This window comes from Ascaphus truei, chromosome 13 (assembly GCF_040206685.1).
Source record: "Ascaphus truei isolate aAscTru1 chromosome 13, aAscTru1.hap1, whole genome shotgun sequence".
Taxonomy (NCBI): domain Eukaryota; kingdom Metazoa; phylum Chordata; class Amphibia; order Anura; family Ascaphidae; genus Ascaphus; species Ascaphus truei.
In genome coordinates this window covers 5,681,431-5,703,930 of record NC_134495.1, presented here as the reverse complement: position 1 = coordinate 5,703,930, position 22,500 = coordinate 5,681,431, and the positions used below count along the sequence as shown (strand labels likewise).

The window sequence follows — 22,500 nt, the reverse complement described above, 5'->3', positions numbered from 1 at the left end:
TGATCCTCCTCCTCCCCCCCCCCGGGGGAGCCACTGATCCTCCTCCTCCCCCCCCCCCCGGGGGAGCCACTGACCCATCTCCTCTCCCCCCGGGGGAGCCACTGACCCCTCTCCTCTCCCCCCGGGGGAGCCACTGACCCCTCTCCCCCCGGGTGAGCCACTGACCCCTCTCCTCTCCCCCCGGGGTAGCCACTGACCCCTGCTCGGGGTGCCCCGGTGAGTGGGGGGTGTGCGCCTCCCCGGCTGGATGTGCAGTGTGCGCTTAGCCCGGAGTGTAACCGGCTCAGGCGGAGTCACTTGTGGCCCCTAGTGGCCGGAATGCCTGAGAACTCCCAAGCTCCCTGAGCAGCGCAACACTGCGCTTCCAGCGCTACCGGCGCGCATTATACCTGCCATACATACAGTCCGACCTGCCATACAGTCCGACCTGCCACACAGTCCGACCTGCCACACAGTCCGACCTGCCACACAGTCCGACCTGCCACACAGTCCGACCTGCCACACAGTCCGACCTGCCATACATGCAGTCCGACCTGCCAGACATACAGTCCGACCTGCCAGACATACAGTCCGACCTGCCAGACATACAGTCCGACCTGCCATACAGTCCGACCTGCCAGACATACAGTCCGACCTGCCATACAGTCCGACCTGCCAGACATACAGTCCGACCTGCCAGACATACAGTCCGACCTGCCATACAGTCCGACCTGCCAGACATACAGTCCGACCTGCCAGACATACAGTCCGACCTGCCATACAGTCCGACCTGCCAGACATACAGTCCGACCTGCCATACAGTCCGACCTGCCAGACATACAGTCCGACCTGCCAGACATACAGTCCGACCTGCCAGACATACAGTCCGACCTGCCAGACATACAGTCCGACCTGCCATACATACAGTCCGACCTGCCATACATGCAGTCCGACCTGCCGGGGTCTTACTCCGGAGGAAAGTGCCTAATGGCACAGCACAATGCACACTCCAAGTATCCCTATATATCTGGGGGGAAATCAAGTTTAAAAAATGGGACTTTATATCCATTATAATAACTTTATTTATAGCGCGTTTCTCCCAATGGAACGCAAAGCGCGTCCCGGTTACAAAGGTTATAAAAGACCAAACACAAGGAAAGATGCAATACAGGGTGGGACCGTGCTGAAGCTCAGGGGTGCACACAAGGAAAGATGCAATACAGGGTGGGACCGTGCTGAAGCTCAGGGGTGCGCACAAGGAAAGATACAATACAGGGTGGGACCGTGCTGAAGCTCAGGGGTGCGCACAAGGAAAGATACAATACAGGGTGGGGCCGTGCTGAAGCTCAGGGGTGCGCACAAGGAAAGATACAATACAGGGTGGGGCCGTGCTGAAGCTCAGGGGTGCGCACAAGGAAAGATACAATACAGGGTGGGGCCGTGCTGAAGCTCAGGGGCGCGCACAAGGAAAGATACAATACAGGGTGGGACCGTGCTGAAGCTCAGGGGTGCGCACAAGGAAAGATACAATACAGGGTGGGACCGTGCTGAAGCTCAGGGGTGCGCACAAGGAAAGATACAATACAGGGTGGGACCGTGCTGAAGCTCAGGGGTGCGCACAAGGAAAGATACAATACAGGGTGGGACCGTGCTGAAGCTCAGGGGTGCACAAGGAAATACAATACAGGGTGGGACCGTGCTGAAGCTCAGGGGTGCGCACAAGGAAAGATACAATACAGGGTGGGACCGTGCTGAAGCAGCTCAGGGGTGCGCACAAGGAAAGATACAATACAGGGTGGGACCGTGCTGAAGCTCAGGGGTGCGCACAAGGAAAGATACAATACAGGATGGGACCGTGCTGAAGCTCAGGGGTGCACACAAGGAAAGATACAATACAGGGTGGGACCGTGCTGAAGCTCAGGGGTGCGCACAAGGAAAGATACAATACAGGGTGGGACCGTGCTGAAGCTCAGGGGTGCGCACAAGGAAAGATACAATACAGGGTGGGACCGTGCTGAAGCTCAGGGGTGCACAAGGAAATACAATACAGGGTGGGACCGTGCTGAAGCTCAGGGGTGCGCACAAGGAAAGATACAATACAGGGTGGGACCGTGCTGAAGCAGCTCAGGGGTGCGCACAAGGAAAGATACAATACAGGGTGGGACCGTGCTGAAGCTCAGGGGTGCGCACAAGGAAAGATACAATACAGGATGGGACCGTGCTGAAGCTCAGGGGTGCACACAAGGAAAGATACAATACAGGGTGGGACCGTGCTGAAGCTCAGGGGTGCGCACAAGGAAAGATACAATACAGGGTGGGACCGTGCTGAAGCTCAGGGGTGCGCACAAGGAAAGATACAATACAGGGTGGGACCGTGCTGAAGCTCAGGGGTGCGCACAAGGAAAGATACAATACAGGGTGGGACCGTGCTGAAGCAGCTCAGGGGTGCGCAAACTTTTTTTGCTGCGCCCCCCCCCTGCCTAAACTCCTCTGTTGTTGCGCCCTCCCCCTTACCTCGTGCGGCGTCATGATTTTGTATTGGGGGGAGGGGGTCAGTGTGGGAGGCGTGGGGGTATTGTGTGAGTATTGGTGTGGCGTAATTGTATGCATATTGGGGGGAATTGTGTGTGTGTGTGTGTGTGTGTGGCCAGGGGAGAAGGGGGAACTGAGAGTGAGGAGGGGGGGGGATTGAGTGAGAGGGGGTAATTGAGTGATAGCGGAGGGGGGTGGGGGGAGAGAGAAGAGTCCTCTAGTCCTGGCCCACAGGACATCTGTTGCCAGTCCTGGCTAAAAGCCCGGCCCCGCGGGAAGTTGGGGCGCAGTTTGTCACGCGCACACTCGCTTCTCAATATATATACAGATGTTATACACACTACAACACGTTGCAATAATAACATTGTACAAAGACATTACAAGGAGTGTGGGCCCCTTCTGCATGTAAATGTTTTCTGACCTGGCCCCTTTGCAGAACTAGTTGACGAGCCCGGCTCACTATGTTCCGGGTATCTGTTAATTAACGAGCCTGCGATGTTATAACGCGGCTTACTGTCGCTCAGCGTTTCCTTTAGCGCTGCTTTATTGCCACGTAATGTTTACGTGCTTTCCAACACTGGGGTTTTATTATTATTTAATCCGATGCTCCGTTCAGGAGATGTAGGTTATGGAAATATTAAATGTCCGGGAGAATAAAGTGGCGCTCTCCCCAGAGCCCAGCGCAGCGTGACGGTTTCCATGGTAACCTCAGAAGCTAGAGATTAAGAAAAGCACGATTATTATAAAATGATACCAGTTAAACCCAGGCGGGCACTGGAGGGATTGCTGGTTTAAGAACCCTGTCCAGTACGGTGGGAAACCAGATAACACACAGTTAATGTACATACCGGCGGTAAAATACATTAACTGTGCGTTATCCCCTACTGCAGGAGCGGCCAACACCAGTCCCCAAGGGCCACCAACAGGTCAGGTTTTAGGGATGTCACTGCTTCAGCACAGTTGGTGTCGTCATCTACTGAGCTACTCATTGAGCCACCTGTGCTGTAGCAGGGATGTCCTTAAAACCTGACCTGTTGGTGGCCCTTCAGGACTGGAGTGTATTATTTGGGGGTCGGCGTAGATTGAGGAAGATTGTGTGTGTGAGTGTGTGTGTGTGTCTCCAGAACAATTAAATCATTTGAATGAAGAAGAAAAAAGTAAATGCAAGTGGCCTCGTAGCAAAAATACTGACCTCTGAAGTGGGAGGATTTTTTTTTATAAAAACACCACTGTCACAATGGCTTGGTTATCAAAATGCTGCTGTCACTGCTGCTTTTATTTGCTAGATAACAACAGATTTACAATAACTCGGGCAGTGGACACATTTTACACCCCGGGGGGGGGGGGGAATGTCTTCTTAAAAAAAAAAACAAAGTCCCCCATCTACTAAAAATATAAATATAATGCCAGATGAATACAAATTGCATCGTTGTCTCTGAGCTTTGGGCTTCTGTGAAATGAATCCTTGATTACTTTGTAGCCCGTGTTTACGCCGGGCTTTGATGTCTGCAGACTCCAGCTTCGTTAGACTTTGTGCGGTTTCAGACGGTTCTAAGTTCACTTCTATTAAAGAAACAGACGGCTAATTTGTGCTATATTGTATTGTCATTTCACCCCCGTGGGCAATAGAAGGGGAAAAAGAACCACTGTCAACAGTCGGGAGGCGGAAAATATGACAGCGAGGATGAGACCAGCGCTCTTGTGCTGGCGTCCTACGCGGGGCCTTCACGTGGCCTTCACGTGGCCCGTGGACTCTCCGATCCTGCTAATTTCATACTTGTGGCCTAGGCAGCCAGGTGAAGTTTTTCCCATTGAAACTCACGTGAAAGTAGCGCGCGTGTAAATATATATATATGGCACAGATGTTATCAATGCTGGGAAAATGTTGAAATATAATATTTGTAAGTGTTAAAATGTATCTAAAATGACATTACAGTAAGTGTGCGGCGCTTCTAATCCTAAATGTTTTCTGATGCGGCCCCTTTGTAGTGCCCTGTGATAGTGCAGGCGGCCTCAACTCCAGTCCTCAAGCTCCGCCCAACAGGTCAGGTTTTCAGGATAACCCAGCTCCAGCACAGGTGGCTCAGCCGATGACTGAGCCTCTGATTGAGCCACCTGTGCTGAAGCAGGGACTGATTGAGCAACCTGTGCTGAAGCAGGGACTGATTGAGCCACCTGTGCTGAAGCTCGGATATCCTTTAAACCTTACCTGTTGAGGGGGGCTGGGCGGCTTGTGGACTGGAGTTGAGAACCCCTGCTCTATATACCAAGTGACAGTATCTGCAACATCTAAGTTATAGTTATGTTCAACGAAAAAAAGCGTTATTAAGATTGAAATGAGTTCTGATATAGGAATTAACAACAAGGAAAAACACGGGTTACTCCGCATATAGTATACCCTTTCCACTCCACCCAAAGAAAAAACCTTTGAGGTCTTGAAGGTTTGAAGCTTGTGTGCAAAGCTATAATATATAATATTCGCCTATTTAAAGCAGTCTCATGTAGCGGGTCACACTTTATTTTTATCTATTTCATAATCAACCAATAATGAATAAGTAATCTTTCTGAGAAAGCTTCAAATCGTCCTTCAAGTAAACGTCTTATTGGTATTGTGTGAAAAAGGTGCATGTTTAGATTTTCAGCTACTTGTGTTTATCTGACTAATGATGGCATCTTAATTACTTTACAAATCAAGAACAAAGACAAAATAACTATTTACCGGAGGCTTCGAAGACTAGCAAACTGTCTCATCACAAAAGGCAACATATATGTTAGCTGCCAAATAGGTTGTTGATCCATCACTTTAGCTCTGCATGGGCCTCAATAACTAGTGTAGCTTCTCTCCAAAGGTTAACGTTAAGCTATAAAACAGGTGGATATTTACTCAAATAATACATGGCACGGGGTAGAAGGTATGCTGGCATACTGTAGCATGGACTACACCTGCAGAACAGCCTGGGCATCAGATACAATGGCATGGAATAGATATGCACAGACACCGTCACAGAAGCTTCCAGCCACAAACCCATCATTTCTCTCATCTGTTCTCTGCAGAGGATACCCCAGTCTCTAATATTTACGGCTAGTGCAGAATTGTAGTCACAGCTAATTCTGTCCGCGATCCCTCTCCTGAGGATGGGCAGGTTTTCTAAGTGTGGTACGAACTTTTGAATCCGAGAGACATTTGACTCCATACCAGAGAGTGGCCCATTCTTAGATTCATGTTCTTCGTTGTTGTTTTCTTTTAATTAATTGGACAGCAAACAAAAATACCACGTGTGAGCACATCCACGCGTCTGACAGGTCTGCAGCCCTGCCTTTCCCCATTATCTCTTGGCATACAGTGCTGCCACTGCAGCTAGGGATTCTGGGTAATGTCATGCAGATGAGCACAGTGTCATCTTTTGCTACTAAATTGGACAAACAATTTAAAAAAACTCGCCAATTTTTACAGAGTTGAAAGGTCCACATGGTTTTTGTTTTTTTTTACACATCCAAAACAAAGTTTAAACCCCCCTCCCCCCCCCCCCTCCATTTATTACTGTAAAAGTTTGCAACTAAAGAAGAGGCGGGCGATGTTTGAACTTTATTACGCGCCTTCTCCCAGAATGTTAGCAAGTTTGCGTAGCCTTTTACCGGTTCCTCTGGGACCGCCGGCCCTTCTGCTTCGTGTGATCGCTACTGCAGCGTTCACACGACGCGGCTGGCGCCCGGATGTCAGAAACGGAAGAGGAGGGCGCTTGTTTGGGTTGGACGCTCTGTCGCAGCAGACCGCCTGATCTGCCCTGAGAAAACGAGCAAGTGGCCGTGATGGAACCTGGTACGATAGAAGGGCACTGCAAGGTTAACGCTGAAAGTCGGTGGGCGTTGCGGGTTCGACTACATTAGTTTCCCATCAAACTTTAACCCTTTGAGTGCTGAAGAAAGGTTTGTGGTTCTGTGGCCCCTCCGGCACAGTGCGGTCATGTGACCCTGGCGGCCATTTTGGAGGCAGTGAAAGAGGAGGTGTCCTCCTCCCCCGGTTCCTCACTGGTCAGGTGGCGTCCTGTGCTCGATGGGAAACTGGAGGATACTCAACAATTCGGAAAAATATCGGAAATTTGGGGGAAAACATTATAATATCCGGAAAACCCCACAAATCGAATTTGGACACGTTGAAAAGTAATGTGTCTTTGCCCAGAGCCTGTGTACAAATAGAAAATAAAATGAGTTGTACCTTTGGCCACGCGGAGGAAATCGGAATACTTCTCCCAGTGTTGGCTGAGCTCCTTGACGGTCTTGTTGTCGGGATCGACGCGCTGAAGTTGCTGCAGCCGGTCTTCTAAGCCTTGTGCTGCTTCCAGCACAGGGGCAGGATCTGCGTGGAGACAGATGGAGAGGACATCACTGCCACAGCCACTCCATGTCATTCTATCAGGGCAGCCCCTCTTAAAGAGGGGGACGTGGGAAACCACAAAGTGCTTACAAATACTCTGCCATCCTTTTTATTTTGCTTTACACGTTTTAGATCCTATACCCTGCATACCAAGGTTAGCTAGTAAACGGGGGGAGGGGGAGAAGAGGGGGGAGGGGGAGAAGAGGGGGGAGGGGGAGAAGAAGGGGGAGGGGGGAGTTGTGCTATTGTGGCCCCCTGGTTTAATTACATGGATATTTAAACAGTCATCCAATAAGAAGCCGCCACATCATCCCCTCCCCGATTACTTTATTTTTTTATAAAATGTTTTACCAGGAAGTAATACATTGAGAGTTACCGCTCGTTTTCACGTATGTCCTGGGCACAGAGTTAAGACAAATAATACATGTTTACAAATACAGTTATATAATGAGCAGGGTATACATTATATACAAGACATTGCATGCACAGTTAGAGAAGATGTATATTATAGGCGTATGTAACAGTTACAGACCAGATTAAAATGTGAGACAGCCTTAGATTTGAAAGAACTTAAGCTGGTGGTGGATGTGAGAGTCTCTGGTAGGTTGTTCCAGTTTTGGGGTGCACGGAAGGAGAAGGAGGAACGGCCGGATACTTTGTTGAGCCTTGTGACCATGAAAAGTCTTTCGGAGTCTGATCTCAGGTGATAAGTGCTGCATGTGGTAGGGGTGAGGAGCTAGTTCAGGTAGATGGGTAGCTTGCCCATAAAGAATTTGAAGGCAAGACAGGAAAGGTGAACTTTGCGCATAGACTCAAGTGATGACCAATCTAGTTCTTTGAGCATTTCACAGTGATGTGTGTTGTAGTTGCATTGGAGAACAAAATGACAAATTGAGTTGTAGAGGGTGTTAAGTTTGCTAAGGTGGGTTTGAGGAGCCGAGCCATATACTACGTCTCCATAGTCAATAATTGGCATTAGCAACTGCTGTGCGATACGCTTTCTGACCAGGAGACTTAGGGAGGATTTGTTCCTGCAATGTACCCCTAGTTTGGCATAGGTCTTGGTTGTCAGGGTATCAATGTGCATCCCGAATGTTAAGTGGGAGTCAAACCATATGCCCAGGTATTTAAAACTAGTGACACGGGTTAGGGTGGTGTTAGCGTTGGTTCTAATCTGGAGCTCAGTCGCTGGCAGCTTTAAAAATGTAGTCTTGGTCCCAAATACCATTGTTGCAGTCTTGTCAGTGTTTAAAAACAGTTTGTTTTGGGAAATCCAGTTTTCGAGTCTCAAAAAGTCAGACTGAAGTATGTGTTGAAGGTCAGAGAGGCTATGGCTGTGTGCATATAGGATTGTGTCATCTGCATACATGTGTATTGAGGCTTCCTTACAAGCTGTGGGAAGATCATTGAACACTGAGAAGAGTAGGGGCCCCAGAACAGAGCCTTGCGGGACACCACAGGTGATATCCAGGAGGTTGGAGTTAGAGCCAGAGATGGACACATGTTGGGATCTTCCTGATAGGTAGGACTGAAACCAGTGTAAAACATGCTTTCCTATTCCGAGCTCTGGAGTTTGTTAAGCAGGATAACATGATCGACTGTGTCAAAAGCCTTTGCAAAATCTAGGAATACTGCACCAGTGAGTTGACCCCGTTCCATTCCACACTGGATTTCATTGCAAACTTTTAGCAGGGTAGTTACGGTAGAGTGTTTGGGGCGAAACCCAGATTGGAATTGGCTAGGGAAATTTGTCTTGGTGTAGAAATCGCTTAATTGGGAGTGGACACATTTTTCCATGACTTTGGATAGGATTGGGAGAAGGGAGATTGGTCTGTAGTTTGAGACAGTGTTTTGTCCCCACTTTTGAAGATTGGGACAACTCTGGCAGCTTTCCAGGTCTTAGGGATATGGCCAGCAGACAGGATAGAGTTGACTATGAAAGCAATTGGTTTGGCAATTGCTGGGGCACCAGGTCTTAGGAACCTAGATTGTAGTAAATCGGGTCCACATTGGCTGCTTAGTTTTAATTTGAGAAGCGCTTGTGTAATCTCCTCTTCAGATACTGGGCCAAATTGAAAATTGTGGGCAATGTTGGGAGGGGGTGGGGCTATAGGGGTACTCCCAGGATGAGATTCAGGTTTGTGGTTTGGGTTGCGTTTTGCTAATAAGTTAGTAGCACACCCCACAAAGTAATCATTGAATGCATTTGCAATGTCGGTGGGGTTTGTCAGAGTAATATCCCCCTTAGTGATATTACTTGGTTGTTGATGGTTAGGAGGCTGGAATATATTGTTGATAACCTTCCAGAAGTTAGCTGGGTTTGATGTATTTTGGTGGAGATTGTCTGAGTAATATTGTGCTTTTGCGTGCCTTGTTTGCCTTGTGCACATGTTCCGCAGGCATCTGTAGTGATTGAGATCCTTGGTAGTGCCAGTTACTTTGTACCTTTTCCACAAGGTATCCCTGAACTGGTAGAGTGCTATAAGGTCAGGTGTAACCCATGGAAAGTGGGCACCCCGTACCCTTATTCTGCGTAGTGGAGCATGGGTATCGCAGAGTTTTAAGAACTCGGATAGGAAATAGTCGAGCGCAGAATCAGGGTCGGGAATTAAATCGATTCTGTGCCACGGGCAGTTGGTAAGGTCATCCAGAAACTGTTGTGGGTTAAAGTTTCTAAATGTTCTAGTGAGGAGAACTTTAGGGCTTGAATGGGGCGGTTTAATTTTCCTTACACAGTACACTATTGCATGGTCACTGGATTACGCCGGAGCTTCCCATTGGCCTGCAGGACCCACTGGATTTGGCGATCAGTTACATTTCCCTAAGGGGGAGGAACACACCAGCAACTAAACTGATAAGTTTCTGGGGAGCCAGGGAGCCCCGGAGCTAAAGATGGTGGAGCTTGGTTCCAGGTAAAGCGCCAGACTAGAATTCTGTCAAAAAACCCATAGTTAAAATAATAAAAGAGCTAGTCTGGGCTGCTGCTTCATACAGTAGATCAGGGGGTTCGGCAGGCCCAAGGGGTTAGTGAGGTGTCTTCAAGGGAGTTGCCCCCCAAAATATATAATAGCAGATTCCAGGCTGTATAGTGAGGTTCCCGAGGCCGTGTGGGGACTGACACCTTGTAACGCCCCAAATTGCACCGTAGTGTGGGGGGATATAGCTGTCACAGCAGGACCCACCAAAGACGCAAATGTTTTGCACAATGCTTTGCATCATCAATCTCAGCAAGGCATTGTGGGGCACGACTTTGGAGGCTCCTGCAGTGAGTGACAGCTATATCCCCCATGCTGCCCGGGCACACTGAGGGGCAGTTTGGGACCTTATTAAGCGTGCGCTCCCCCTGCGAGATCAGGACACTATAATCCCCGGCATCGGTCACACAGGTTTGGTAGCGATAGTCTGATGAGTCGGCAATAAATTGATTAGTTAGGGGTTCAGGGAATAAATATGTTTTGCAGGTGGTGCACAGTGTAAAACAGGGAGAACGGCTGCATTACACAGACAAGCAATTTCTCCTCAACACCGAATATACAAACTACTTACAATACCATTTGTTACTACTTGAGTGCCCAACATGTAGTCATCACCTCATGCCCAAGCAGTGGGGGTGTTTTTCAGCTTAGATCGCGTCCTGTTTTCCCACGGAGCGCAGGACGCGATCTGCAGTGAAGGGAAATGGAAGAGGACTCCTCTTTCGCTTACAGGTTAAGGGTCGCCATGTGACTGCGCGGTGCCGGAGAGGCCTGCAGACACTGTACTCCATATTGAAGTCCATCAATGGCTTCACGCCATTAAGTAAGGAGCACTGTGCCTGAAGTCCTGGAGGTTGCTCAGAACAAGGCCGCAGCCTCCGCTGGCAGCAAATGTGCTCGTCCAGGTCGCGTTTCACGTTACGGGTTAATTTAATGGCAGTTGTCACATGTCTACCCTGGTAAGGAAGCACAGAAATGAAGCTCTCGTATTAAATGTGACCCTGGAGGCTGGCGGTCCGCGTCCTGGTGCAGCTGCAGTGAATTTCAACAGGTTCTCTGTTTTTAGAACTAGCAAAATGGCCGACATGCAATCTCCTGTTACTGCCGCCATTTCCAAACGCAGGTCGGTCAATGCCGGAAGCGGGCGGCACAAACAGAGCAGGTTCCCCGGGCGAGCCAGTCCTGGGACAGCTGGTGGAGCCCACACTTCCCAAGATCGCCCTTGTGCTAAATGCGGTCGCAAAGTGCAGCCTCTCCGCACGTGCGGCCTGTAGTTCCTGCGTCCCACGCCGTGAGCCACTGACAACGTTACTGTAGGATAATTAGCGGTGCAGCTACATTACCTAAAGGGGCAGCACCTTATAGGACAAAAGGGAACTAACAACAGTTATAGATCTCACAAAACAATGTCGATTCGCTCCGTTAAAGCAGCGTTACGCGTTTGTTTTACGTGGCTTTGAAGCAGGGGGTTTCCGGAGCTCAATTACGCTAATTTCAGCGTAATACGCAAGGGGGCGCCGGTATCTCTGCTCAGGTTAAATGTCCCATGTCACATGGGCCAATAGGAATCCGCGAGTGATGACATCACAGCTTCCTATTGGCCTGCCGGGTGAGGGACATTTAAACCGCCATTACGCTAGCCCCAACAAGCCCAGCTGGAGCTGCTGCTGGCACCCCCTTCTGAGGTATGCATCTCGGGGAGCAGGGGGACCCCGGAGCTGAAATTAACGAGGTCCAGCTCTGGAGACCCCCTGCTTCAAACCTATTAAAAAATACTAGTGTGACCAGGAGAGCGGCTGTGACTCCCTATATTATACGTATGTTATAAACAGGTTTTGAACTTTTTGCAGTTCCCTGGGAAACAAAAGCTTCAAAGGATTTTACAATCTTTATTTAACGTCTCCTGGTGCAAATCCGTCCTCAAAGCCACCCCTAAATCCTTCCACGTGTGTCTCCCTGTGTCCGCGAGGTAATTATGATGCCATCATTAGCCCAACAGAAGCACACGAGCAGCCGATATGCCTGAATTTGGTGTTCCCGGAGAAAAGCAAAACATTGGAACCGACGCTTTCAAAGTGCAGCGACTCAGCTTTAAAAAGACCGATATTTGCTGCAAAAGTTTGAAAAGCCATCTTTTTCCGGGCTAGTAACAGAGTGCGCACGTGTAGCGGACGCAGTGCTCTGAGTGTGTCTACATGTGCTTCTCCCCCTCCCCCCCCCCCAGGGACGGCAGTATGGAAAGCAAGTTTGCTGATGAGAATACGCTCCGCATGCGCAGCGCGTTTCTCTGGGAGGGAGAGAGGCGGGGAGTATTTTCCTTCAGAAAACATTAACGAACATTATTGCGTCCCAGTCTTTTTACACAGAAACGCGTGCTGCTCTAGTCTGATTACTGGTCGAGCCAAGCGGGGTACCATATGGGAATAGATTAGGGCAGGCCCGACCAACTCCAGTCCTCCATGGCCCCCAACAGGTCAGGTCTTGAGGATATCCCTGCTTCTGCACAGGTGGCTCAATCAGTGGCTCAGTCAATGACTGCACCACCTGTGCTGAAGCAGGGATATCCTTAAAACCTGAACTGTTGGAGGACAGGAGTTGGCCACCCCTGGATAAGGGGTTCATACTTTTGGCTAGTTCAGTGCAAAATGTTTATGAACCCCTAATCCAGGGGGGGGGGAGAGGGCAACTCCAGTCTTTAAGGGCCACCAACAGGTTAGGTTTTAAGGATGTCCCTGCTTCGGCACAAGTGTCTCAGTCATTCACCAATCCCATATAAACAGCCAAAATACCCAGTGGACAGCCGCCCTCACCCTGGGTGGGTTCAGAGTAGTCCAGAAAAACAGGTACGCGTGCAACTTGCTGGTCAGCAATAATATCAAGCAACAAGGGGCCACTGGCCCAAAGTTTGCCACTTTTTGGTGTCATGCAGATGTTTTTGGAATGTAATAAAGCTCAGATACAATCTGCCAATCTACATTGGCTTCCTTGAACTAATCTAACCCGCTAAAAGCAAAGATGTGACTCTCCTCCCCCTCACCCCCATAAAAAAAATATTTCGAAAGTGCATTTCTTCCGGGTCTCAGAATGGGGAAATGTTCATCAATCAAGTGTTTTCTTTAACCTTAGCCCACCCTGTTCTCATCAGGGAGACAATGAAGATAAGAGAGGGGGGCTCTGGTTGTGCACACTCTTGTTGAGCACGTAGTGACACCAGTCAATAGGGATCAGGAAGCGCGAATAGAAGGACGCAGACCGTCCAGCGCAGACCTACCTCTCAAGCTGACCTTTATCCACAAAATTCCCAGCCAGTGCGGTAATGTTGGGGACACTTGCCCCTTCTTCAGATCGATGCCCAGCCAAACAGATTCCTACAGAGATCAGCATATTTATAGAAAAAGTGATGAACTCACCCCCACCACCAAGTGCGGACGCCGGTAAACGCGGGGAAACAGTCCGACCGCGACATTGTCGCAATGTATGACGTCATCTTCAGACGTCTGAGTGCAACCCGCCCACCCGGTCTGGCAACATAGCAATAGACAACAATCCCGAAGGGTTCATGGAGGGGGTGATTTCTATAATAAAAAGATCAACACAATGAAAACAGCCACAATAAAAAATTAATCCAAGGCCTCTCCTACACAGATCTATTCCCCAAAATGCAGCCGCGTGGGGTCAGGCCCGGAACCTATGGGTACCTATGGGTACGTCTATATCTATGGCATATACTCTTTCGGAAGAAAGGTACTTCACTCACTGTATTCTCAAATAGGTGCCAGCTGTGCCCATCACAGACACCTAGTACCAGGACACCTGTTCCCCGCGGTGGACAATTAGTAGTAGTGTAACATCCATTCATAGTCTCTCAGGATGATGTAGTCCCACACGGGTGGTGGGGGTAGAAACCGAGGTCCCCTGGTAAGGGGTGTAACCCACTAAAGAGGAGGTGGATTTTGATTCAGGAGAAAAAACGTGCCCAAGCATCACGGTACGAAACCACATTAACACCCCAAACCTAACTGGATACACACCCCACAGATCTACACCCCCAGTGATTGTATTGATCTCTTTCATTTTTAAATGACCCACGTCGTGAGCACTTCGGGATTGCCGTAATTTGCTGTTACCGGACCGGGTGAGCGGGTTGCACGCAAGACGTCATACGTTGAAACAATGTCGCGGTTGGCCGGGTTCCAACATTTGCCGGTGTTCACCCTTAGTGGTTGGGGGGGGGGGGGGGGGGCGAGTTCATAACTTTTTCTACAAATATGCTGGTAAGAATCTGTTTGACTGAGCATTGTCCTGAAGAAGGTGCAAGTGCCCCCAACGTTGTCGCCCTGCTTGGGACCTCAGGAAATGTTGTGACTAAATGTATTCTGGAGCAGTGAGGTCTACGTTAGGCCGAGTGCCCCCTTCCATTCACTCTTCCTGATGCCTGCATGCTTTAATGTCTTGCACATGGTGACAGTGATGAGCGAGGTTTGAGCACCAAAGTGAATAGGTCTACTGGTCCTTAAGTGTGGCGGGCAGCATAGCTTTGGGCTCTTCTTGGCTCTTCTTGCTACATTATTATTGCTTTGCACTAATAATGCTCTTGCAGGACATAACTATGACCAGCAGTAGGAAGGCTGATACCTTTGCCTATTCCCAGGGTGATTCTCATACGTCTTAACCAGACCAGGACATCATTTCTACACAAAGATAGTAGCAAAACTTGAACTGACCACAACGGAGGAGACAAATCTCTGACACCAGTCTACACTCCTTGAATATTTGACGGCGAAACGGATCTGAAAAATACGAGTTAACTTCCATCCTATGCTGTGCAGAAATCATTCCAAGTGTTGTGAAAAAACGTACAAAATTCTGAATAAGCATTCAATGGATTTAATTGCCCTAACTTTTGGGGAGTATTGAATGAGACTTTAAGAGGAGTGCGGTGACCCGATCAGCATTGCAGGAACAGTACAGTACGAAACCACATTACACAAAATAATTCAATTAGTCTATCAGAAAGAACTTGAGTCAATTAAACGTGAAAAAAATATGAGCGTGATAAACTAGACACTTCTATGCGCAGAAGCAGAAATCAAACACCAACCATTGTGCAGCCTCAAATTTCTGTGGATTCAAGGATGGACTCTGAACATCGGAACCCGGAAGGGGTTCTGTCAGACTCTTTTTTTTTTTTTTAGGAGAAATCCCTGCAAGGACCATCAGAAAAAACCCCAGTAGCGGCATGAAATGCTCCAATTCCCGGCCAAAGTCCGGTCACGACCAGATACAGAGATAAAAAGAAGTGACTGTTTCTACAACTGCATTACACGACAGCCCGGTGAGTGTGCTAAGCCCGGTGAGTGTGCTAAGCCCGGTGAGTGTGCTAAGCCCGGTGAGTGTGCTAAGCCCGGTGAGTGTGCTAAGGCCGGTGAGTGTGCTAAGGCCGTTGAGTGTGCTAAGCCCGGTGAGTGTGCTAAGCCCGGTGAGTGTGCTAAGCCCGGTGAGTGTGCTAAGCCCGGTGAGTGTGCTAAGGAAGAGCTTGGGTTGTGTTCCTGTAAACGCAGTAACTACGGAGGGAGGGGAGTGGGGGGTATGATGCCTTTTATTGGACCAACAAGTAGTTGATCTGTTACAAGCTTTCCAGCCTCTCATCGGTATGGAAGAAATACAGAAACACAATATTATATACGGTGTTTGTCAGAGGGAGATCTGGTTCCTGTACATAAGAGTGGCACGTTCTCGATGAAGGTGGAACTGCACACACGTTTTCATACCCTTAAAACTCCATTTACAGGTAATCCCGCTGATCAAATGTCTGGTAAAGAACCTGTTTCTGATCTGATTCTGACAGATACTACAAATACCTGTACTAATATGTACTGTACATAGCACTATTGACCAGATATTAATTTCCCAGTTACAAATACAATCATTGCCATTTAAGGTTAAATTCTAGTGGTATGGCCCTAACACAATGACTTCTAATCATCTCCCTGCACTCAGGGCCGGAGCTACCACTAGGCGGCTTAGGCGGTCGCCCAGGGTGGCACGTTTTGGGGGGCGACGGAAACAGAGGAGGAGCAGGATGGAAACGGGAGAAGAGGACAGTGGAGGAGTACGGCAGACGGCGGCCTCTGCGGAACAGCAGGAGCAGAGCAGGAGGACGCCAGGCGGTGGGAGAAGAGGACCGAGGTCTGAAGGGGGCGGCACAGGAGAACGGCCGGGGAGCACGCCCCAGCGTTCCGACCTGGAAGCTTTCACTGACTTCCGGTGTCTGCCACTGCTACAGCGCACCTCCTGCCTGGCCGTCCTGTGCCAAACCCTGCTCTGCTCCCGCAATCCTCAGACTTCTTCTCCCACCCGCCATCCTGCTCCTCTGCTGCCCTGTCCACCTGAGACCACCGAAGTCAGGTAGGTGAGAGGGAGGAGGTGAGAGAAGAGGAAGAGGGGGTGAGAAGAGAATGAGGGGGGTGAGAGGAAGAGGAGAAGGAGAGGGTGAGAGAAAGAGAAGGAGGAGGGTGAGAGGAAGAGAAGGTGGGAGGGTGAGAGAGGAAGAGGAGAAGGATGGGTGACAGAGGAAGAGGAGGAGGGGAGTGAGAGGAAGAGGAGGGTGGTGAGAGGAAGAGGAGAAAGAGGGGTGAGAGAAAGAGGAGAAGGAGGATGGGTGAGAGAGGAAGAGGAGAAGGAGGAGTGGTGAGACAGGAAGAGGAGAAGTTGGGGGGGTGAGAGAGGAAGAGGAGAAGGAGGATGGATGAGAGGAAGAGGGGGGTGAGAAAGGAAGAGAAGGAGGGGAGTGAGAGGAAGAGAAGGAGGGTGGTGAGAGGAAGAGGAGGTGGGGGTGAGAGAGGAAGAGGAGAAGGAGGGGAGTGAGAGGAAGAGGAGAGGGAGGGGGGTGAGAGAGGAAGAGGAGAAGGAATGCCAAACCTGGAAGTTGTGGCAAGCTGGAAGTCAGGCCCAACTTGGGCAACTAGCTGCCTGGGGGGTACAGGTGCAGAGAGCCCTCGACAACTTCTAGGGTCTTCGCCCCCCCACCACCTCCCCCTGAACAACTTGTGGCCTAGGTGAAGACTGAAGTCCTCATCTCTGGAAGGCGGCCTTGGCTGCAGCTATTCATTACCAGGACACTGGCTGACCCCACCGCCTGCATCACACACACCGTGTGTATCGCTGAATGATTGCAATTGCTCTGCTGTAGCGAGGTTACGCTTTCAAAGATGAGAAAAAAGGCAAGGGGAGAAAAAGAAACACAACAAAGCAAATGAATGCGATTCACTCGAGTGGCTCGTTACAAGCTCCTGAGCCTACTGACCCCCCGCTTTTATCAAAGGAAATGATTTATTGCTTCTCCACTCGGCTCTTCAAGGCGGCCCTCCCCGACAGGAAAGATCTTTAGCAAATCCCAACATGATTCCAATATGCATTACACCTCGTCCTAATTTCATTTAAATGGCGATCAGATGGTACGCTGGTCATAAAAATCTTCCCCGTTAGGCAGGGACCCACAATGGGGCAGCAGTGCCCCCTTACTGTGACACTTCTTCATAAGTGGCAGAGTAGGTCAGTAACCAAGGTGGGTGAGTGTACGGTGATAGAGGGCCATTCATTTTGTATGTATAGTTTTATTCATATAGCATCAACCACATACTTTCCAGAGAAAGTCATTGCAATATAAGATACAACACTGGGTTTTGCATCTTATATAGAGGGACGTGAGGCACTGCTTGGAAGTGCTGTGTTGTATTTCCAATGTGGCAGCTAAAGAACTTTTGCCAATTCTTTAATACAATTTTCTGAAATTAACCCTTTGGCTGCCTGAATGACAAGGAGGTTAAGAAGGGCACCGCCACCACCTTTTTCTTTTGACATCGTTCTTTTTATTGACAGTAACATTGACAGATTTCAACACATTTTTTTACATTTTTCATATTTCAATTATACTTGAAAGTAAAAGGTACAAATCATATACTCAAAAATACACACATTTCAACTACAATAACTCATCATTTCATATTAAATCATAAACTCACAGAAAGTACAAATCAGAATTCTAGTGTAACCCTTATTGCAGAAGGTAGGTTTGGACACACTGTTCTCCATTCTTGATAACCCTCTAACCTGTTCCCTTTCTTTTTCTCCCATAGGTTGACCACCAGTTTTTTTAGTTGGCAATATGACTAGTATATAAGGAGGCAATAGCGCAGGACACTTCGAGACTGGTAGGCTGATGGCTCTCCTACTGGATCCCACCAAAAGAAGACTTCCTGAGTTCCCCCTGTCAATTATTGATAGACCTTGTGGGGTGAGAAAGTGCAATAGCTGCACTGCCATGGTCATGGTTGTCACCTCTAGTGCCATCATCTCTGAAATTAATGGATGATTTACATGGAATCTCCACCTGTGACTGTCCTAGATAATCCAACAGGGTCCTCGGGCTACAAGGAAAACATATCATATATAGTTGAGGTATCATCATATAAGTATAAGGGAACTTGACATTTTGAAACCCTCAAGTGTCGCTAAATCATATGTTAAACATGGGTTCACCAGGACCATCAGTGATACTTCCAGACTGCAGAGTGATCTGAAACCCCATCAGTTCTGGAGCGCCTAGCTAAGCATTGCGAACCCATCCAGCATCCAACTCCTTTACGTTTTAATATAAACTAGCTGATATACCCGGCGTGGCCCGGGATATAAACGCTTAATAGGTAGTATTATTTATAAATCGTGGAACAATAGGTGACTGTTTGTTGTAAAGGTTGGATAATAATGTTGAAAAGAAAGATGGAAGAAAATGTAATACGATGTTGTATAAAAATGGTTTATTGTAAACACACCACAGTACAATGTATATTTTGGTGACATAATTGATGTAAAAATGTGAGGCGTGTGTCCTGCTAGGGTGTGAGCGTGTGTGAGGTGGCGGGTGGGTGTTCAGTACGGGTGGCGCGTGGGTAGTGGGTGCTGGCTGTGGGTCGGGGTCCTGCTAGGGTGTGAGGCGGCGGGTGTGTGGCGAGTGCGGGCGACAGCTGGTCAGTGATGTTGGTGCGTAAGGGCGGGAGGCGGCAGGTGTGTGTCGAGTGTGTGGGGTGGGTGAGAGGCGGCGGGTGTGTGTCGAGTGTGGCGGGTGTCTGTTGAGTGCGTACGGCGGCTGTGTGGCGCAGGGGTGTGAGCGGTGGGCGGGTGAAAGGCAGAAAGGCGGGCGAAAGGCAGAGGCGGGAGGGCGGCCGAAAGGCGGTGCAGGGGGGGAGGGGAGGTGAAGCGGGGTGGTGGTGAGGGGTGGTGGTGAGGGTAGGTGAAGGGGGGGAGGGGAGGTAGGTGTAGGGGGGAGGGAGGTGAAGGGGGAGGAGGGTAGGTGTAGGGGGGAGGAAGGGAGGTGAAGGGGGGAGGTGAGGGAAGGTGAAGGGGGGGTGAGGGGAGGGGTGAGGGGAGGTGAAGGGGGTGATGGGAGGTGAAGGCGGGGTGACGGGGGAGGTGAAGGGCAGGCGGGGTGAGGGGAGGTGAAGGTGAGGGGAGGTGAAGGGGAGGTGAAGGGTAGGGGAGGTGAAGGGGGTGAGGGGAGGTGAGAGGGGGGTGAAGAGGTGAAGGGGGGGTGAAGAGGTGAAGGGGGGGTGAAGTTGTGAAGGGGGGGTGAAGAGGTGAAGGGGGGAAGAGGTGAAGGGGGGGGAAGAGGTGAAGGGGGGGGAAGAGGTGAAGGGGGGAAGAGGTGAAGGGGGAAGAGGTGAAGGGGGGTAAGAGGTGAAGGGGGGTAAGAGGTGAAGGGGGGTGAGTGAGGTGAGGGGAGGTGAAAGGGGGTGAGGGGAGGTGAAGGGGAGGGGGGGAGGTGAAGGGGAGGGGGGGAGGTGAAGGGGAGGGGGGGGTGAAGGGGAGGGGGGGAAGGGTAGGTGAAGGGAGGAGGGGGGAAAGGGAGGTGAAGGGGAGGGGGGAGGGGAGGTGAAGTGGAGGGGAAGAAGGGAGGTGAAGGGGAGGGGGGAAAGGGGAGGTGAAGGGGAGGGGGGGGAAGGGGAGGTGAAGGGGAGAGAGAGGGGATTGAAGGGGAGGGGGGGGTGAGGGGAGGTGAAGGGGAGGGGAGGTGAAGGGGGGTGAGGGGAGGGTGAAGTGAAGGGAGGGGGGTGAGGGGAGGTGAGGGGAGGGGGGTGAGGGGAGGTGAAGGGGAGGGAGGTGAAGGGGTGAGGGGAGGGGGGGTGAAGAGGTGAAGGAGGGGTGAAGAGGTGAAGGGGGGGAAGAGGCTGAAGGGGGGGGAAGAGGTGAAGGGGGGGAAGAGGTGAAGGGGGGAAGAGGTGAAGGGGGGGAAGAGGTGAAGGGGGAAGAGTGAAGGGGGGAAGAGGTGAAGGGGGGAAGTGGTGAAGGGGGGTGAGTGGAGGTGAAGGGGGTGAGTGGAGGTGAAGGGGGGTGAGGGGAGGTGAAGGGAGGGGGGGAGGAAGGGGAGGGGGAGAGGGAAGGGGAGGGGGGAGGGAAGGGGAGGGGGGGAGGGGAAGGGGAGAGGGGAGAGGGAAGGGGAGGGGGGGAAGGGGAGGTGAAGGGGAGGGGGGGGAGGTGAAGGGGAGGGGGGGGAAAGGGGAGGTGAAGGGAGGGGGTTTGGGGGGGGAGGGGAGGTGAAGGGAGGGGGGTGAAGGGGAGGGGGGTGAGGGGAGGTGAAGGGAGGGGGGGGGTGAAGGGAGGTGAAGGGGAGGGGGGGTGAGGGAGGGGGAGGGGGGGTGAGTGAGGTGAAGGGGGAGGGGAGGTGAAGGGTGGGGTGAGGGGAAGGGGGAGTGAGGGGAGGTGGAGGGGGGGTGACAGGAGGGTGGAGGGGGCGGTGACGGGGAGGTCGGAGGGGGGTGACAAGAGGTGGAGGGGGGGGGGTGAGGGAGGTGGAGGAGGTGAGGGGGCAGGGTGACGGGGTGGAGGGAGGGTGACGGAGGTGGAGGGGGGGGGTGACGGAGGTGGAGGGGGGTGACGGGGGGAGGGTGACGGGAAGTGGAGGGGGGGGGGGGTGACAGGAGGTGGAGGGGGGGAGGGGTGACGGGAGGTGGAGGGGGGCCTGAAGGAGGTGGAGGGGGGGGGTGACGGGAGGTGGAGGATGGTGGAGGGGGTGTGATGGAGAGGTGGAGGGGGGTGGGTGAGGGAGGTGGAGGGGGAGCGGGTGAGGGAGGTGGAGGGGGGGTGGGGGGTGACGGGGAGGTGGAGGGGGGTGCGGGGTGGAGTGTGGTGAGGGGGGAGGGTGACAGGAGGTGGAGGGGGGTGACGGGGTGGAGGGGGGGTGACGGGAGGTGGAGGGGGGTGACGGGAAGTGGGTGGAGTGGGGGTGACGGGAGGTGGGTGGAGGGGGGGTGAGGGTGGAGGAGGGGGGGGTGACGGGAGGTGGAGGGGGCGGGTGACGGGAGGTGGAGGGGGGTGACAAGAGGTGGAGGGGGGGTGACGGGGTGAGGGGAGGGGGTGGACGGGGGGGGGGGGAGGGGAGGGGGGAGGGGGGGTGACGGGAGGTGGAGGGGGGTGACGGGAGGTGAAGGGGGGGGTGAGGAGGTGGGTGAGAGTGGGGGTGAGGGAGGGTGGGTGGAGGGGGGGGGGGTGACGGGTGGAGGAGGGAGGGGGTGACGGGAGGTGGAGGAGGAGGTTGAGGGGGAGTGAGGGGAGGTGAGGGTGAGGTGAGGAGGGTGAGGGGGGAAGGAGGGCAGGGGGGAGGGGGGTGAGGAGGGGAAGAGGGGGTGAAGGAGGGAGGGGGGGAGACGGGAGTGGGGTGGAGACGGTGGAGGGGAGGGGGGGAGGGGAGTGGAGGGAGGGGGAGGGGAGATGGGGAGGGAGGGGGGGGAGACAGGGAGGGGGGAGACGCGGGAGCGGGGGAGACGGGGAGGGGGGGGAGACGGGAAGGGGGGGGAGATGGGAAGGGGGGGTGAGCGGGGAGGGGGAACGGGGAGGGGAGGGGGAGGGGGGGAGAGGGAGGGGGGGAGACGAAAGGGGAGAGGGGGAGGGGGTGGAGGAAGGTGGGAGGGGGAGGAGGAGGTGAAGGGGGGGAGATGAGGGGGGGGTGATGAGGGGCGGGGGGGGGGTGATGAGGGGGGGGAGATGAGAGGGACGGGGGAGATGAGGGGGGGGTGAGGTAAGTGACAATGTATCATGTGGCCGCTTGCTCGTCCTTCCCCCCACTGTCTGCCGGTCGTCCACCCCCCCCCCCCCCGAAACCTTCCGTCTGCAGACGAGGGGGCGCGTGCACTGCGTCTGCCCGCTCCCTCACCCGTCCGCCCGCTCCCCACGTGGATCTGAGGCGGGAGCAGCAGCGTGTGTGAAATTGTTGTGGCCTCTCCCCCAGCCGCCTGTCCGCTCCCCCCGCTTTGTCCCGGGCGCTCGCTCCCCGTGCGGCCGCCTGACTCTAGCAGCCGGGGTGTGAGCTTGGAGGCAATGCGGGAAGTTAGGGGAGGGCGCAGGCCCCGGCGGCAGAGGTGTGCGCTGGGAGGGGAGGCGCAGGGGTTGGAGGCAGCGGGAGGCGGTATTGAGGCTCAGGGGGTGAGGCAGTGTGACGCACAGTAGTGTGAAGGCGGCGGCAGGGGGTGTGCGCTGGGAGTGGAGGCGGCGGTTTAGTTACTTACCTGGGCGGGATGTCGGCGCCCGGCTTGGGGGCGGGGGGGGGGCGAGTGTGTGTGTGTCACTGTTAGACCACACTGGCCA

General features: G+C 52.4%; 1 protein-coding gene across 6 annotated transcripts in view; it reads right to left on the bottom strand.

Moving 5' to 3' along the window:
* Window positions 1–22,500, bottom strand: part of CUX2 (cut like homeobox 2) — a 351,667-nt gene that overhangs the window by 117,236 nt on the left and 211,931 nt on the right. For 5 of the 6 annotated variants that reach the window (XM_075568157.1, XM_075568155.1, XM_075568153.1 and 2 more), the window contains one exon: window positions 6,728–6,868. In XM_075568157.1, the coding sequence (XP_075424272.1) occupies window positions 6,728–6,868 (141 nt within the window). Of the gene's footprint in view, window positions 1–197; window positions 262–6,727; window positions 6,869–22,500 lie in introns of those variants that run through there. The other variant, XM_075568159.1, reaches the window with a different exon arrangement.